This window comes from Liolophura sinensis, chromosome 1 (assembly GCF_032854445.1).
Source record: "Liolophura sinensis isolate JHLJ2023 chromosome 1, CUHK_Ljap_v2, whole genome shotgun sequence".
Taxonomy (NCBI): domain Eukaryota; kingdom Metazoa; phylum Mollusca; class Polyplacophora; order Chitonida; family Chitonidae; genus Liolophura; species Liolophura sinensis.
In genome coordinates this window covers 24,272,350-24,292,059 of record NC_088295.1, presented here as the reverse complement: position 1 = coordinate 24,292,059, position 19,710 = coordinate 24,272,350, and the positions used below count along the sequence as shown (strand labels likewise).

General features: G+C 37.8%; 2 protein-coding genes across 2 annotated transcripts in view; one reads left to right on the top strand and one right to left on the bottom strand.

Moving 5' to 3' along the window:
* The window catches only part of LOC135478740 (ubiquitin conjugation factor E4 A-like), a 33,270-nt gene extending 24,420 nt beyond the window's left edge, over positions 1-8,850 (bottom strand). The window contains exons 1-5 of the mRNA XM_064758647.1: positions 8,791-8,850; positions 6,701-6,851; positions 5,801-5,932; positions 4,954-5,057; positions 3,642-3,815 (exon numbers count right to left, since the gene is read on the bottom strand). Coding sequence (XP_064614717.1) covers positions 3,642-3,815; positions 4,954-5,057; positions 5,801-5,932; positions 6,701-6,827 — 537 coding nt within the window. The 5' untranslated portion in view covers positions 6,828-6,851; positions 8,791-8,850. The remainder of the gene's footprint in view (positions 1-3,641; positions 3,816-4,953; positions 5,058-5,800; positions 5,933-6,700; positions 6,852-8,790) is intronic.
* A 2,574-nt stretch (positions 8,851-11,424) lies between these two features.
* Positions 11,425-19,451, top strand: LOC135482147 (HAUS augmin-like complex subunit 2). The gene is made up of 6 exons (XM_064762001.1): positions 11,425-11,598; positions 11,777-11,890; positions 12,552-12,621; positions 14,132-14,264; positions 14,718-14,826; positions 17,740-19,451. Exons 1-6 carry the CDS (start codon positions 11,473-11,475, stop codon positions 17,860-17,862), a joined length of 675 nt encoding a protein of 224 aa, XP_064618071.1. The 5' UTR covers positions 11,425-11,472; the 3' UTR covers positions 17,863-19,451.
* Positions 19,452-19,710: the final 259 nt, after the last annotated feature.

Here is a 19,710-nt window from a genome sequence, read left to right as displayed (position 1 = left end):
ATCGGCCAGGCTCAAACCAGACAGATGATCCGACAAGCTCGGAGCTACCGTGTGCTGCCCTGGCCAACATGACCTGTGCACTGACCAAACCTCACAAAGAGACCAGTGTCTGAGGGAATAAAGACTTATAACATAACAATGGTAACAATATATGTAATATAACTTTTCACAATGAACAGCAAAGTATGGCAAATCAGATCTAAAACTGTACACATGGGAAATGGAAAAATACTGAGGCACACCAAGAAAAATATGTCCTAAATATCTCATGGTATCCACATGTAATTTGTCAATGGCCAAGAAGTCAGCCCAATCATGTCAATACCAATGTTTTTTCAGTAATTATTAGATGATTAATTATGTGCAAAATTGTATATCAAGTATAAACTGGCTGAATTTGACATGGGTTTCATACCTATTTATCAGGATTGTTCAATCCAAATTTAAAACAGAAAAAGTATGCCAGCAAAAGTATATTTACATTTAATAACAAAAGTATATTTACATTTAATAACATAAGTATATTTACATGTAACCACAAGTGCACACATAAACAAGAAATAGAGAGCATTGAAATACTAGTATGGTAAACGAACCCCTGGAAGACAAGACAGCAGGAAATGTTGCCACACACATGGAAATGCTATTAATATGTATTGCTATAAAGGACACTGTCTGGTGAAATGTTTCAATCATCAAGATAAGAAGAAATGAAATATGTAGTTTGTTCCTTAGAATATATCTAGCTCTTATTTTCATGAAGACAACATTTGTACAGTCCTGACCTTTAATAGCTCCTTACCCTGGAGCTGGTTAATCTAGGCTATGACTCACAGACGATCAAACAAGGCAGTGACCATGTACCAAAAAAAAATCAGCACAAATAGCTATTGATTTTCTGTGTGACACTATTTACCCAATTATGACTCAACTTGTGCAGTCTTGCAGCAATTTTAGCCAGGATCATCATGTGCAGTCTTCACAATATTACTGTTATTAAGGTGTGGTTTATTTATTTATTTAATTGGGGTTTTACGTCGCACTCAAGAATATTTCATTTATACAGCGGCAGCCAGCATCATGATGGAAGGGAAGCATGCAGAGCCGGATGGAAACTCATGACCATTCGCACAATGCTGACAGACCTTTCAACATACGGCTGGAGAGGGAGCCAGTCTGAGATGGACTTCAACTAACAGCGACCTAACTGGTGGAAGGCTCCTGGGTCACTGCACTCATAACCATGACCCAGAAAGACATTTATTTGTGCTACAAGTGTATGAACATCTTTGACATCACTGATCACCTTCTCACACCTCATTTATACATGTATACACCATGTAACCTAATACAGCTTGCGTAAAAGTATAAAATTAATCTTAAAAATTCGTACTCTGTATGAATTGAATTTTTTATGTACAGTACTTCTACTTTTTCATTCATTATATTTTTAACTATTTCTTAAACAACTCACATTGTACATAGATATGTATATGAACCAGCTGAATCACTGCCACTGTTTACATGTACACATTCAACTAGTGCACACTATATAAGAGGTTTATACATGTAGTATGTAGGATAAATATATGTGACATATCTGGGTAACTTGTAATTTTGTGTTCCCAAGTCTGTGAGCCAAATGTATGGTGTCGTCTGATGAAAAGCAACATGTACATTGTATTGTCTTTGAAATATTCCTCTAATTTGTTTGCTAACTAGATTGGTAATCACGACTTGGTTTACACACGAATGATTACACATTGATTGACTGATCAAATATGTCAAGATATATAACAAAAACTTTGGTGTTTACATTTTTAAAACCCATTTCACAACTCTGTTCAACCCTATTTGGCAGGAAACTTCATAAGTGTTTTAAATAATTGCTGTGTACCAAGTAAAGTTTTTGAAATGTAACAGTTTACCAGAATGAACATATGAGTATGCAGGGTGGGGGCAAAAGTCTGGGCCCATAGGCAACTTACTATATAAGAATTTACAGTTTACAATAAGTGTTCAAACTGACATCCACCCTCCTCTAAACACTTTCTTACTCGGGAGACACATGATTTTTGGACAATTTGAAGCATAGAGTTATTCCTTCTTATTGTTCCAATTTCTTGTGTGATGTTACCTTTTAGTGCTTGTAATGTTCTTGGTTTGTTAGCAGAAACCACTAATTTAGGATGTCCCCTTAAGAAAAAATCCAAAGGACTCAAATCTGGAGATCTTGGTGGCCATTCAACCGGCCCTTGACGTCCACTCCATTTCCCTAGAAATGTGGTGTCATGTAAAATCATACATGATACTTAAATGATCAAAATTATGTTAAAAATGAATGAAAACAAATTCTGTAGTAAACTGCCCATGGGTGCAGACTTTTGTTCCACTCTGTGTACATATATCCATAACATAGACAAGAAATACTTGTGTAAAGACCTTTCCAACTGTAGTGTTTGGTAGACGTGTGTAATAAAGCTGATCTAACAATAGTTAAAACTGTGAATTTATACCACTGCATGTATGTACAACAAAAACACCTTACACTCATAGAGTACTTTCAAGTTCATTTGTTAATTAAGTTTACAAAATGAGGTAATTTGTTATTACATTAACTTCACTATTAAGAAGTGGATTAAATGCTTATGTTGGCTTTATGCTGAATGCATGAAATTAAACCGACTGTGATTGTTTGTGTGCTGTAATTTGTCTGTGTCTGTAGAGACTGATGTACAACAAACAAATAAATTCTAGCACAAGAGAAGGTTGTGTACAATTATGAATTCAAACTGTGGTGTGATATGAACAGTTTCTGTATGTTACTAGTCATTAGTTTTAATTCCATCTATCATACAGTTCTATTAACTCAATAAAATGTTGCACGTACTTGTTACATATAAAGGATGTTACTTTTCTCTTTTGAGACAAATAGTAATAGATGTATATTATCAGTAATTATGGAGATATTAATTACAGAAAAAAAACCCTGGCCAAATGCTATCATGCCCAATGGACTTTTTACGTTCACTTCTGGTTACACATTCAAAGTTATATCGATAAGATTAAAGCATTATTTCACTGTAAAAGCATGTTGGTCCCATTTGGATAATGAAGTCCAAGCCACAAAAACATGGCACCTGGTTAAGGGCTTACTGGTTTACTCAGACCCATGGGTTTCCTCCACCCATGTGTTGCCACATACATGAACATTCTGGAGCACAGCGACAGAGATTGATCAGATTGATAAATAAATACAAACATATACCTGAACTCTTCCAAGTCCGTGAAACAGCGTTCAGGCAAAAACATACGTCACATGTATTATTAGTTCCGGTGTTACAAGCCCCAACAGTGATTAAAAGCATAAACAATGACACATGTACATGTATACTTATTTAATGCCTGATTACTTTAAGACAGCTGCACATATTTACCTACCCTATGGTGCCCTGTATATGGGTCAAAACCGGCAAGGGGTGTGCATGATGTATAATTTCCTGAAAGCATACCTTCAATCCTAAAACTGCATGAAACATTCTTTGCTGTTCTTTGTTTTTCCTTTTTTGCTTTGGCTTTTTAACTTCTTTCTTTCTTTTCACTACTGTTAACATACATCGCATGCAACATTAAGAACATACCTTAGTTTCCAGAGAAATCTCTTTGAGTCTCTGGTAGGATGTAAAGAGATAGCGAAGCACCTCTGTCTCCCCTGCCAAACTGGCCTCTCTCAATTCTGACCCACTGTCTGAACCCTTTCGAGTGACCACAACATGTTGACCTGGGTCCTCCAACATCAGTCGACCAAACACGATCTGAAGCAGAACATCACAGTGATTACAACCATGACAGGTAAGCCAAAGTTACAACATGCTGACCCAGGGCCTTCCACCTGTATCTGGTACAAGAGTACAGGTGAACACAAATGCATTTGTTTGAAATCTATAAAAGAATACCAGCAGCACTGTGGTGAGTTTAACCCCTGAGACGAATCTTCATTCAGGTGCTGATGATAGGTATGTGGTTACCATGGCAACCACGCAAGTGGATGAATGTGTCCACCTCAAATGAAAACTTTATGCAGCAAACAGTTGAGAGGTTGAGAGTTGTAGCCCGGACACGAAATCATATCTACTTATAGAGTATATATAACGAAAATGGCTATCTGGTTACCATGGCAACTGCAAAATATAGGATATGAAATCATATCTATTTATTTGGTATATACGGAAAATGGCACTCTGGTTACCATGACAATTGCGAAAATGGACAAATTATGAGTCGTGACACATCGTCATCTGTGTATGTATGTATCCACCAAAAATGAAATTGAGTTATAGCCCCGGCATAAAATGATAACTATTTACATAGTACATAAAGGGAAACTGGCGATCTTATAACTTTGACAACTGTGGAAATAAACAAATGCGAGTTGCAACACATCGTCATTTGTATATGAATGCATCCACCAAAAACTAAAACTCTATGCAGAAAACAAATTATAGCCCGGACACAAATCATAGCTATTTATACAGTATATATAAGTAATATGGCTATCTGATTATCATAACAACAGCGAAAATGTACAAATATGAGATGCGACGCCTCAACATCTGTGTATGTATGTATCCACCAAAATTAAAACTCTACGCAGAAAACAGTTGGAGTTACAGCCCGGACACATCATATCTATTTATATAGTATATATGGGGAAAATGCATACCTGGTTACGATGACAAGTGCGAAAATGGACAAATGTGAGTAGCGACATATCGTCATCTGTATGTCTATGTATCCAACAAAAATTAAAGCTCTATGTGGAAAACTCTCGGAGGTAAAGCCCAGACACGAATATGGATGGACAAACATACAAAATCGAGTAAAAATGTGCTATTGTGCTATCATAGTCTGTAATAGAAACTTCTTGGCTCTTTTGACACCTGACTGACCTACCTGATCTACCTTGTCTATTTCTAGCCATGTCTGCTCCTCTTGAAAATCCAGAACATCTCCCAGAAACACACACCTGATGGGACGACTCAAGTCTGTTCCTGTTTCTGTTAACACAAAATGCGATTCTGTGAAGAATGAATTCAAAATCTTCACACATTTAAAAAGAAAGGCTACATTTCATAAAACTGTATCTCAAATAGTGGAGTTAATGTTGACCTCAAACAGTATAATTAAAACTTTGCAAAGAATGTGTGCATCCAAAGTATGACACTTTAAAGTTGAAGTGCTCTTAGCTTTAAATAAGAGCCAGTTTTATTATGTCATCATGCTTAACTATATCGAGTAGCTCTTCTGCTTCGCGAAACAGAAACCCTAACAATCATAAAAGCACGATGACTAAAGCTTTAGCTTTGATGAAACTGAAAGTGATTTGAGCTTGCAAGGCTATCTGTTTGAAACAAAGCATCAAGAAGCAGAGAGTGACAGCTCGGGGTATCGCCAACCAGGTGACTTGCAGTAGCAAAGGAGAGTCCAAACATTGACAACCCAGAGATACACACTGTTCATTAATTCAGCTACCTGCTCAGTAGAACTGCTTCAGTTGTAGGTTTACATTTCTTTGCATTGATTTCTGAATGTACCTTTGTGTTGCCTCACACAAAGAAGAGGCTAAAGGCAGCACTGAATACTTCAAATACTGGTACTGTGATAGAAGACACTGTTCTGTTTGTCTAATGAGGTTGTTTCCAGAAATGAAGTTTTCCAGCAGTCATGGTAGTCAAGGAACCGCACAGTTGAAAGAGTATAAACAAATATGTACACCTGTAGCTTTAGTAATTAAACAAACCTTTATCAAGGGTGACCAAAAATATCCTTTCCAGTAATCTGTCAATATCTAGTTTTTCTTCGGCCAAACTGCTGATGGTACTTTCTGATTTCAAGGTGGTTTCAGTGCTTGAGGAAGGATTCGTGCTGACACCTACAAAAATGAAACACATAAATATCAATGACAAATAAAATTTTATCACATTAGTCAAGCAATGAAATGTATGTTTTGAAGCAATTTGACACTGAATTTGAAAATTAATATTTCCATTGCAGTATCTCAGAATTATATATTACCAGATCGCATCAACATATTAATTTTTGCAGAACAACCCTTACATTACACACCTTAAGTGTTTCTTTCTAAACTTTAGCACTTATTTATTTGACTGATTTGCACTTAATGTTGTAATAAAGACCCTTTCATCTACACGACCACAGTCAAATTTATGGACACAGGAAACAGAAGTGCCCAGTGTAAGCCACACCTCATCAGGTGCCAGCAAATCACCTGGCTTTAAGCAGTAATCAAAAATGCAGACGCTGGATTAGAACACAACCACATTGGTCAAGGTTTCGCAATCGCAGCGAGCAAGTGTAGGGGTTGATCTCGTAGAATAGTTTGAGCATCCTTTAGATTTGCAAACCTCTAGATGTCACCATTTTTATATACCAAATAACAGAAAACATTAAAATCTTGTCGCTTGAAATCATAACTTTCTAACCCCGCACCCTTATGAGTTGTTCAACATTGCCCTACATGTGCTATATCTGGCCATGGCATGCATTTTTACCATTTGAGCAAGCGAGAGCCTTTCAGTAACCAGCTACTCTCACGTGATAACCCTGTATGTTCCACCCAATGCGTCATTTGTGCAAATGTTTATGCATATTCCATATACAATTATGAGATAATTCATACCTGAAGTATCACATTTCTGTGTTTTACCCCTACTCAGGGTAATCTCAGCATTCAGTGGCTGTGTTTGTGGAACAGGAGAAAATAATGCAGCAAAGGGATTAGAGGCCACGTCTTTTCCTCCACTCATCTTGTTATCACTGATGGCCTAGCCCTGCACAGTGGAAGTGAATATCGAGACACAAAAAATTAATGTTTCACCATATTAGAACCTTATAAGGTGTAAAATATTTTATCAGCTTCCTGGGAGGCTTGGGTGATGAACCTCTGTACTTTCCAAGGCAACCATGATCCTCTGTAGTTCATCCTTGATATATGTCAATGAAGCGTTAAGACATATTTAATCCCTATACCAAAAATCACATAGAGTTTAGCCGAAAATTTCTGGTCGTAAAGTTTAGCTGAATTGAGTTGATGAAGGAGATGACAGGGGATCAGCCCCCTGACAACCAGTGACAGCCTGGCTGCTGGCCCTCACCACATGGGGTAGATTAATGAATGCTACTGTTAGGCCATCAAGGCCTACATTGGTAAGGTGTGATCATGAGTACTGATTCAAGCAAATTGCATGAAAATAGATTTTCTTACTGCAACAAGGGTAAACCTGCTAAGCTGGACCCTAATTGCAGTAACTTGGCAGCAGAAAAGTGTTGTATTTGTATTTGTAAATTAGCTTCTAAAACACATATGGATATTTATTTACTTAAGGACACATGTTCGTTGTTCAGTGATGTTTTGAAAGACCTGCACGCTTATCAATGTAGGTCTATTTGTTACCGCTTCACCGTCTAGTCTCAATCCGCCTGTTTTTGGCATGACACACTCTTGCAGACCATAGGCGAAACACGCATTTTGGAAGAAGATATGTAGAGGTGGCACTTGTGCTAACATTTCGTTGCTCACTGAAGCATTTTCGCACAACTCACTTGGCACACCACATGTGAGATGGGCATTCTAGCAGTAGCTGTGCAACGATTCTACTAGAGGTAACAGCTGCATGTTCGGTGAAGCGCAAACGCGTTTACTGGTCTTGTCACAAGCATGTACAACCTTGTGAACACACTCCTCAGACCCCCAATGACCTGAGCTATGTCTTATTACCAAGAATTACAACCAGACACAAGGAATCATGGGATACACTTTTTAAAATCATCAGCTAAAAGTGATTTACGGTAATTAAGTTTTAACATAAAAGGAAGAATCACACCTAATAACACACCCAAACTAATATTTTTCTTTTTTTCTTTCTTTTTTTTTCTTCTATTTTTTGAGCTAATCAAAATTATGAAATTGATAGTGACTTTATGTCATGTCATAACAAGTGATAGAATTGCATTTCAAAATTGCAAATTCAATAATATAGGTATCAATGGTAAATTAAGAGGATAGTATTAGAGACTCCATCGGAAAATGACAAGGAAATAAGCAGAGCAGGTGCAATTGCCAAGAGTGGAAGGGAGGTGGAAGTTTGAAATTGGCACCATATTTAATGAGAGACAGGGATGGATGATGAACTTCAAAAGTTTAAAATAGCATATTAGATGGAATTGGCCAGGCCGTAGGGTATAATGAGCCACAGAATCGTTCTACCATTCACTTGCTTTGGCGACCTCACCTCATGACTACATGACTAAGCAACTGGGGTCACTTTCGCAATCTGTCATATTTCTTATAACTTTTTCATAAAAGATGTTGTTTAGCTTATGGTTCCATCTGGTGATGTCAGTTACGAAAAAATTTACGAAAAATTAATTTACGAAGTTTTGTGAAAACAGGCTCGTGGTGTCGAATTACCAGCTGAATCAATGGTCCATGAACATATTTGAGATATCTTCGTATCATAAACATACATCTCTAATCTACAAAGTTTAGGTTACCTGGGCTGGAAACAACAGGTGGGTATATGGCCTTGCGTGATGACGCATGTCTAATAATTATGACAGCGTTGTTGTTGTAACCTACAAACATCAATTTGTCTAATCAACTTTACAAAAGATCTGGCTTAGTCCCTAATATGCATTTACAATATCTTGGTAACTAGGGCCGAATAATGTATTGGACGTGTTGAATTTTAACATTCTTGATGGTTTACCTGAAAAACTTATGTACAACGTGTGAAACTCAACTTGAACCTCAAGCCTTCACGGACGTGCCTTACAGCACCCCGTTAATCATGGCGGAAAACCTTGCGCACGCCAAGAAGAAAACAGTCCAATAATCTTGCCTAAATATACCGTTTAATGTGTCCAAAGACTTAAACTTAACGAGTTCTGTGATTATTTCATTTTCAATTGAATAAGATTTTTGTTACATTTGTCAGCACGTAGACGAAATGGTACACTGCTCTGTCAACTTGTTTTCGCGCTGCAGACACAATTCACAAACCCTGCCACACATCTGACTCAGCAGCCCGAGACTCACAATGACCGGGTTTTACAAGAGCGTAATCATTTTAAAACATATTAGTAGGCTACCTCTGTTAATTATTACACGCACAGAAAATAGAACTTCACATACCGCCCATGGCAACGAAAGTCTTAAACTAAGCCTTTATCCTAAATATGCTCACATCGTAACGGTAGAAACAAAAAAACGGTCCTGCATTGTACAGCGTATCCTGCATTATCTCCGTGCTTAAACCTGTGAAGGAGAATTGTACTCTTACAGCAGGTTGCATTTTCATTTCAGTAATCACGCCAGATTCTGCTCAGATCAACAGATCTGTGTCTATATAATTAGTTTAGAGGTCTAACCTTTAAAAATGATTAACCATGGATGTCGCTAAAATATTGATAGGACAGAAATTAAATGCTTCAAACTGGTTACATACGGGATAGCGGACTTCATTATCATGCGCGTCATTGATATTGTTTTCGATAGAGGTCCAGGGGGAGGGGATCTCTCTCTTGGACCATAAGGGCGAAAACAATGACATTTGTGAATAAAACAAAAATTATAGCTATGTTTATTATATATGTGAGGGGTGTATAGTTTTATAGTTATAGCCGGCCTATTACCATGCAGCAGAATACACACGCTTTGTGTTAACACATATAAATAGGCCTTGAAGTATACACAGAGACTAGAAAATCGAACTATTTTTCTAGGTGTTAACAGAGAAAACTCAAGCAAACTGATTTCTCTCATCAACACCCATGTGATACAACCACCACATTTTGTGAACATGCATACACTAGCTATAGACCTACCGATTCGCACTGCTGTATGTGAAAGGCAAACATATAAATAGCTGGTGCTACTTTTTGACATACGTGGCTGGCATGTGACTTTGTGACAGGTATTCGTTGTCAAGAAAAGATTCTCAAAACTTAATTTAAACCCGTTTTTGTTGTAGTTTGTGATGCATGTTTTTTGCTTCTTCAAATAACAAATTACTTTAACTGTATGATGTTAGAAGTTTACATATAGGCCTAGATTGTTATTGAACGTATATAGGCCCTAGCCTATATATATTGTTCGATGTCAATGCACTGGAATTTCAGAAAGTTATTTGATTAACAAATCATTGCGATGCGATCGATGTGATCTTCTGTAAATAGACCTAGTTGACCTAGTCATTAAGCATGACTCCATAAAGATGCTTTGTATTTTGTGTAGTTGTGGTTAGATCTAGTTGTGTATTAAACGTGACTCATAAAGATGCTTTGTATTTTGTCATGCAGGGGCATAAATCATTACTTATGCTGAGTATAAAGACAATAGTTGGACATAGGCCCATACTTGACATAATGATAATATACCGGTATGTAGGAATTAAGCCGTTTTTTGTGATAAAAGACACATACCAATCAAATCATTTATAGTAGATAATAAATCATATGTTATACAGTAATACACGGCTCTTGTATTGAAAATACGATGCATATATAATATTGCTAAAAGACAATATTTCTCAAAATGTACATACATATGTATGTATGTACATGTACAGGTACGCCTCGGAAAATATTACCTGAGAGCTGCACACGACGTGAGTGCATAATCTTCATTAAATTAAACTCCTGGTGTGAATGGCGTGCACGTCAAAACACAATTTGGCCTTTACTGAGTTGAATAATAGAGAGAGTACATGAGATAATTACGGCTGTGCACGTATACCAGCTTTTAAAATGTGGTCGGTTAACCCCATATTGTGCATCTGATGAGCGTACCCAGTTTGCCTGGCAGTATGGGCCTATGCAGGGTAAACTGGAATATCATGTTTATTCCCGTGTAATGGGAACACGGTCATTGCTACGAATACAATCGTCTACAGGTTGGAACAACCCTCATGATCAGTTTGTCGCAGGGTAGCCCCGTAATATAATATATCTACCTGAGGAGCATACTGAGGCTTTTGAACTCTTATAATGAATATGTGCGAACGTAGGGTAAAACCAATTGGTTTCTCTTTAGCAGGCAACTCGTCAAAATAATCCATTTCATTGCATTCCATATGCATATGTCATTGTATTACATATACATTAAACATTCTCGAGAACAAAAATAAATTGTTTAATAAAAAAAGTTTGTAGGCACATAATAATGCGGAAAGCAATTATTTTTTTTACAGAAAAGTCAGTGTCTTTGATGACTGTAAAATGTTGGTACGCGGATAGCGAATCTGCGCAATAATACGTCAATGTGAAAAGGCCGCAGCAGAGGTTTGATGATGTGCATCGCTCTTTCGCGAAAGAAGATACATTTTGTCTTCCACGGCTGTAAATACAAATATTTTGGTTTTTAATGGTAAACGGGTTTCGATAGTGTTTAGGATGCAAATGTCAATTTTATCAAGTATTGGCATTGATGTAGACGAGTCCCACAATCCCTGGGACAATACAATCTCCAGGTCGATGACAAATGCCTTGTTGTTGGCCGAGAAAACAGGCCATCTTCGGGTATGTCCGAGAATGTTTTTATTTCTAACGAAAACAACATTAACGTTCATTGAACGGTTCAATGCATTTCGCTGAGCTGCTTGTTTTGGAATGAAGTTACGTTTACGTCATGAACTTGCAACGTTTGGAGCAGGATGGTTAAGGAATGTAATCTCACTGCCATATTTTTTTGCTTCAGAGAACAGATCATGAATGTGCAGATATGATGAAAGAGACAAAAGAAAAACTCCCCTCTTTAAAACTGATTTCACTTCTGAGAGAAATTACAACAAAGAGAAGGGAACACAATAAGGTAGTATATGTGTGGGTTTGTTAAAATTTACTGCTGTGCACTCTGGATTAGTGCATGTAGCTATTTGTACATGTGGTAGGGGCCTCTGTGGACTGGTGGTTACTGTGCTAGTGCAGCACAAGGACCCAGGAGCCTCTCACCAATGCAATCGTTGTAAGTTCAAGTACAGCTCAAGCCAGCAGGCTTCTCTCCAGCTGTGCAAGGTCTTCCAGCAAGTTGTAGATGGTCGTGGGCTCTGCCCGGTTTCCTCCCACCATAGTGCTTGCTGCATATCATCATGACTCCCATGAGCCAAAACTACAGAAATCTCCTTGCATTCCCACAAAAAGTCACAAAAATATTTTTCAGAATTACCAAATGTTTTCAAATTTCGGATTTATATTAGCTTCCTTCTTTGAACAAGTGGGCATTAGGCTTAAATGTTGACTATAATGTTAAGGGTTAAAACCTTGACATGGCTGGGACATGTGATTTGTTGTACATGTAAAGATTTAGGCTAGATTCTGATGGATTCCATTAAGACAAATCTGCAGGAATGCGTTTAGATTCTGAAGTGACGAAAATAAAGCCCCCGGTAGGTTCATTGACAAACAGCTAGTGGACAACTGGGTACCAGCATAAAGTTTATTATTGCCTGATGTAAAACTCTTTATATTGATAGGTTCTCCTTGAAGTGCAGAAATTTGTGGACGATAAAGAAACAAGGGACATAACTCAATTGGATATGTTAGGTATGGGTTGGTCTGATTAAAAAGCATGTGCAATACATGTGTATAAGCATGTCTTTTATCTCTGATGTAAGGGAATGGAACAGCTTTAAATAAAGTATGCATTATCTGAAAGAGAATTCCATGCAGATTCATAGACGGGTTTTCATGATGTTTTTTTTTTGTTTTTCTTACATTTTTTCATTTTACAGTACATGTAAATAAAATGCAAAAAGAGACATCAAGGGTTATCGCTGGACTGTTTTTTTAGCTGTATTGATTCACTGTCATAAATTTATGCTTAATCTTTTAAATATGGTCTAACTTTTATATTTACTCATAAAATCCAGATATGGATGTAGTACTTACTGTGAAGTACTTTATTTTTGCTTGGAACTAATTTTCGCGGATTTTGCAGCAGTAATTTACCGTGAAAAATAATTCCAGCGAAAAAAATATCCAATATCGAATCACATACTACAGGTAGTAGTAATAATGAAGTGAAATCTTTGCCAGGGTGACGGGAGTTCTGCTAAGAAAGCCCGAGGGGCCCGCTAAATTTTTTAACACCAGGGAAGGTTATGGTTTATATATATACAAACTCTGGTGCTAAGGCTTGGTGGGTATAAAACAAAGTGGGAGTTTTTAGTTTGATCAATCTTTGCTATGCCTGTAAAGTGAAAGAAAAGATACCAGCACGTGCTGGCTTCTAATGATACACGCTAATCCATTGGCTGTGTCTCTCCTGTGGTGCAATGAGTGAGCTTCTAACAAACGGTGAAGTGTGTACAACAGCACAATGGCCGATTGACAGCTGTGGCAATGTTTGCGTTTTCTGACCTGCTATAGAGGATGATTAAAACTCAAAACAATGCAAAATTTACCACGTTTCTTGATCAAGAATGATTGACTGGTGCCCATAATGGTGAATTCATATGTTTTGTGTTGAACTGCTCAACAGGTGACAAGACACTTTGCCAGGTGTTTAAAAGTTCTCATCAATGATTCGACAAGAACTGACACCTGTTTGAGCACTGTTCATGATAGGCAAGAAAGTAATCTTCTTATGTAGTAATAAGCCATCCCCCATTGTTTTAATCTCTGATCCAGATCAGGAGGGTTAGCAACAACGCAGGAAACAAAGGAGGACTAAAACCACCCATGGTGATACCTGTTTGACGTGCTTGAATAATTTTGGCCATATCATATCTTGGAAGATTTTAAGATTTGTTTTTCACTATTCTCTTAAGTACGCGAAAATTAATTCCCGCAAACATAGTTTTGGAGAAAATTGCAAAAATAAATTCCAGCGAATAATAAGTACTTTACAGTATATGTTCATGTAGATTCATTTTGAACGTAGAAATATTACAAAAAGAGCATGTTTTGAGGCCAAACAGAATGTCTTCTCTGTGTGTATAATGTTATGTATTTTATTTATTGCAAGCTGTAAACATGTCTGGTTTTATCATTAACATTGAGTTGCTGAGATATTACTATAAGCACTTATGTATCTGTTTTGTTTGAATTCCAGAAGTGAAAGTGAAAGAAATAAATGAATTGAATAACTACCTACAAAATATCATCAGTGGAAAAGAGTTTTTGCTGAACCGATTACAGCAGCCTTATATTGGAGAATTCCTCAAACTGGAGGCAAACTACCACATGTTAGTATTCATACACTTCAGTAGAGAACACAGCTACAAGGCTTGTCTCTTAATAGTATGGAGGTTTAAGCTTTTTAAAAACAGCTGTCAATTGCTAATCGGTATATGTTTTAGTGCTTTAAATCCCCACTAGTAATCTGATTAAAGCCACATCTACAGGTATTGTCTTATTGGTGAACAAGGCAGAGTGCCAGTTAGTTATAGTTAACCTACAGAAAGCTGAATTCAGAAAATACCATGTTCAAAGGCTGTATTCAGAAAATAATAAATTTTGTTGAGGTCTTCCAAGTTCAGCAATTTTGCAATAAGCACATAAAACACATATTGTGACAACTTGTGTACAAAAGTGAATGGTTATAGGATATTAACTGCATGTACATGTAATTATATCTACAGAGAGGCCAGATGAGTCAAAGGATGAACCAATATACCAGTATTTGTTGTGTTTGGCAGGTTTGCCAGTGAACTGTTCCCTCAAGTCTCAACCATGCTGGCTGACCTTACCACCAATATAGACACAGTAGACTGGGCTGCCAGTGCTGACCTTGATCATTATAAGTTTGTAAGTGCACTGCTACTATCACACAAGTCACTTCCTGTACAGACACAGTAGACTGGGCGGTCAGTGCTGATCTTGATCATTACAAGTTTGTAGCAGACTCTGCTATCAATGCTGACCTTGCTCATTACAAGTTTGTAAGTACACTTCTACTATCACACAAGTAACCACCTCTATAGACACAGTAGACTGGGCTGTCAGTGCTGATCTTGCCCATTACAAGTTTGTAAGTACACTTCTACTATCACACAAGTCACTTCCTGTACAGACACAGTAGATTGGGCTGTCAGTGCTGATCTTGCTCATTACAAGTTTGTAAGTACACTTCTACTATCACACAAGTCACTTCCTGCACAGACACAGTAGACTGGGCTGTCAGTGCTGATCTTGATCATTACAACTTTGTAAGTACACTTCTACTATCCCCCAAGTCACTTCCTGTACAGACACAGTAGACTGGGCTGTCAGTGCTGATCTTGATCATTACAACTTTGTAAGTACACTTCTACTATCACACAAGTCACTTCCTGCACAGACACAGTAGACTGGGCTGTCAGTGCTGATCTTGATCATTACAAGTTTGTAAGTACACTTCTACTATCACAAAAATCACCACCTGTACAGACAGAGTAGACTGGGCTGCCAGTGCTGATCTTGATCATTACAACTTTGTAAGTACACTTCTACTATCACAAAAATCACCACCTGTACAGACAGAGTAGACTGGGCTGTCAGTGCTGATCTTGAGCATTACAAGTTTGTAAGTACACTTCTACTATCACAAAAATCACCACCTGTACAGACAGAGTAGACTGGGCTGTCAGTGCTGATCTTGATCATTACAACTTTGTAAGTACACTTCTACTATCACAAAAATCACCACCTGTACAGACAGAGTAGACTGGGCTGCCAGTGCTGATCTTGATCATTACAAGTTTGTAAGTACACTTCTACTATCACAAAAATCACCACCTGTACAGACAGAGTAGACTGGGCTGTCAGTGCTGATCTTGATCATTACAACTTTGTAAGTACACTTCTACTATCCCCCATGTCACTTCCTGTACAGACAGAGTAGACTGGGCTGTCAGTGCTGATCTTGCTCATTACAAGTTTATAAGTACACTTCTACTATCACACAAGTCACTTCCTGTACAGACACAGTAGACTGGGCTGTCAGTGCTGATCTTGCTCATTACAAGTTTATAAGTACACTTCTACTATCCCCCAAGTCACCTCCCTTAGACACAGTAGACTGGGCTGTCAGTGCTGAACTTGCTCATTACAAGTTTGTAGCAGACTCTGCTATCAATGCTGACCTTGCTCATTACAAGTTTGTAAGTACACTTCTACTACCACACAAGTAACCACCTCTATAGACACAGTAGACTGGGCTGTCAGTGCTGATCTTGCCCATTACAAGTTTGTAAGTACACTTCTACTATCACACAAGTCACTTCCTGTACAGACACAGTAGACTGGGCTGTCAGTGCTGATCTTGCTCATTACAAGTTTGTAAGTACACTTCTACTATCCCCCAAGTCACCTCCCTTAGACACAGTAGACTGGGCTGTCAGTGCTGAACTTGCTCATTACAAGTTTGTAGCAGACTCTGCTATCAATGCTGACCTTGCTCATTACAAGTTTGTAAGTACACTTCTACTACCACACAAGTAACCACCTCTATAGACACAGTAGACTGGGCTGTCAGTGCTGATCTTGCCCATTACAAGTTTGTAAGTACACTTCTACTATCACACAAGTCACTTCCTGTACAGACACAGTAGACTGGGCTGTCAGTGCTGATCTTGATCATTACAAGTTTGTAAGCACACTTCTACTATCACACAAGTCACTTCCTGTACAGACACAGTAGACTGGGCTGTCAGTGCTGATCTTGATCATTACAACTTTGTAAGTACACTTCTACTATCCCCCAAGTCACTTCCTGTACAGACACAGTAGACTGGGCTGTCAGTGCTGATCTTGATCATTACAAGTTTGTAAGTACACGTCTACTATCACACAAGTCACTTCCTGTGCAGACACAGTAGACTGGGCTGTCAGTGCTGATCTTGCTCATTACAAGTTTGTAAGTACACTTCTACTATCACACAAATCACCACCTGTACAGACACAGTAGACTGGGCTGTCAGTGCTGACCTTGCTCATTACAAGTTTGTAAGTACACTTTTGCTATCACACAAATCTCCGTGGCTCAGTCGGTTAGAAGCCTCTAACCAATGCAGTCGCTGTGAGTTCAAGATCAGCTCATGCTGGCTTCCTCTCCGGCCGTATGTGGGAAGGTCTGTCAACAACCTGCGGATGGTCATGGTTTTCCCCCTGGCTCTGCCTGGTTTCCACCTACCATAATGCTGACCGTTGTCGTATAAGTAAAATATTCTTGAGTATGGCGTAAAACAACAATCAAAAAAGAAAAAAAAATCAAATCACCACCTCTATAGACACAGTAGACTGGGCTGTCAGTGCTGATCTTGCACAATATGAGTTTGTAAGTACACTTCTACTGTCACACAAATCACCACCTGTACAGACATAGTAGACTGGGCTGTCAGTGCTGACAATGCAAGTCACAAGTTTGTTACTACAGGTCTACTTGCACACTTTACTGCAGTTTCTAATCTATAGGACACTGTGCATAAAAATGTCTGAGTTGATACAAACAGCTGCTTCTCAAACTGAGTGAGCAATATTGATTTATGTGATGCTGAAGATTTAAAGAGTTAATTGTCCTATCCTGTCATAATCTTGAATAAAAAGGTTTTTTCAGTGTCCATCCTTTTACATTATATTAAAATCCATATATAAAATCCTTATATTGGATTGGTTTAAAATTGTTCACTAAAACCATAATTTAGTTTGAATATGGTTGACATGTTTATATATAATTTACAGGATTCTGTACTGGATCACCTGACCAAATGTGTGGCTAAGATGCAAACCCACTTCCAGACTCTCTGTAGGCTGAGAGATGCCCTGAACCAAGTATACAAGCAAAGGGAGACAACTGGAAGCTGATATTTTGGGCTCGATTTTTGGTCCATGATATTGCTTTGTTTATGGAGGAAGACAAGAATTAGTGTGATAGAATCAGATATGTCAGTTTGTGGGTATAACACCAACAGACATCTGCTATCTCATGTTTTCATTGTAATTAACTCTGTCAGTCACGATTTAAGCCAATATTCATTTTTTTTAACATGGATTTGAGACGTTCAACTTATAATAGGATATTGTGTATGTCTGGTACTACTCGCTATACTGACTTGTCATAGACCTGATCTTAAAACTGACCTTTATTTTATCACCAGTCAGAATTGTTACAATTCAAAATGGGCATAAGGGCCAGCCACTCCTGATCAGGCCTGAGATTTACTTGTTTACATGTGACAGCAGCTCTGAATAATTACAATACTTATATTGTGCTAACCGTTTGATTATTTTTATCCTGAGGAGCCAGTGTCAAATGCATATGTTGATCTGCAGAAATTATCCTAATGATTTGGCCTGTATTGGCTATTGTGCAGGCAGACGCAGTACATCAGGCAGCCTTCAGTTGGGAAAAGATTCATGCGCATAAGAAGGTTTTTTTTTTTAGTATTATGTTTCTTGGGTTATTTTAAACATTTTGTCAAATCTTTGTTTGATAAGCAGCAATAATTTAGACTGAAATAAGTTCTGAGATTGATAAAGGGATCCAGTGCTGTTATTTTATATAAGGTAAATAGGTCTGAAATTATATTATTAATAGATATTAATGAAGAGGTCTACGAATTTGAGTGCCATATTATTTTCTTAACATGCATTCATTATCATGTCATCTCCAACATTTAAGTGAAATAAATCATATGTATGAGATGAAATGTGCCAATTGTATATCAGAAAGCTCTGGATAAGAAAACTTTTGACGATGCATAAAAGGCATCCTAGAAGTAGAATGAAGAAATTTCACCATGCTCCACACGTATTCAGTGCTTAAGGATAAACTGGGAAGACTTTTTTGCAACATTTATGAAGGAGTGTTTGTGGGCATTTGAACCCAATCTGATTAAAATTCGATCATATGTATACCTCTTCCCTGACAACGATATACATAAAATCAGATCGATTTGAGCCCTAAATGACTTAGTTTTCAAACAATGCTAACCAGTTTTTATGATCAGCACAGCCTTATTTTAGGTTTGGGAAATGACTCACTTGGCCAGCAGCCATACTCTGACCTACATTACAAGACACTAGTAAGCGAATTAGGACATTTATGGAGAAATGGAGCTGAAGGATTTATAGTTTTCATAGCATTACTGTACTCTGAACATATGTGCTGACATGAAAAATGTATACAGTGCATATATCCACTCTATTATATAACATACAACAACTACTACCACTACTTGACAATTTGGTATACAGTTTGACCTTCAGACATGTGACAATTGTTTTGTTATCAATGGTTGGCCGAGACTAATTTATGTGTGCTGATATGACAAGATTACACGGCTAACGCCATGCACTTTGAAAATTGTTACCGGTGTGTATGTATGCTGACCCACAACACACAAGTCTCTGTTCCGTCCAAGACTCCATTGTTCATGGATAATGACAATCAACTCTTTGCTTTCCTCCCAAGAAAATGCCTGAAGTTTTGATCCGATTGCTATGCAAATTCAGCAAGGTACATGTATGTCAACTCCTGTATTATTGGTGTTTCATGTACCCACAAATGCAATTTGTTCTCTATAGGCACACATTTGTTATTCCCATTTTTTAATGGCGCTGTAAATTTGAAGGAATTCATATAATTGATATAGTATTATTAATTTCTGAATCCAAATTCTGGGTCCTATGTTGCGGTGATGATATAGCTAA

What these genes read in the sequence shown, in the direction of transcription:
- LOC135482147 (XM_064762001.1), top strand. Translation starts at nt 11,473, where the DNA reads ATGCAAATGTCAATTTTATCAAGTATTGGCATTGATGTAGACGAGTCC. An exon ending in AGAAAACAGGCCATCTTCGG is followed by an intron (nt 11,599 to 11,776) that starts GTATGTCCGAGA and finishes TTTTTGCTTCAG; the next exon opens with AGAACAGATCATGAATGTGC. An exon ending in AACTCAATTGGATATGTTAG is followed by an intron (nt 12,622 to 14,131) that starts GTATGGGTTGGT and finishes TTTGAATTCCAG; the next exon opens with AAGTGAAAGTGAAAGAAATA.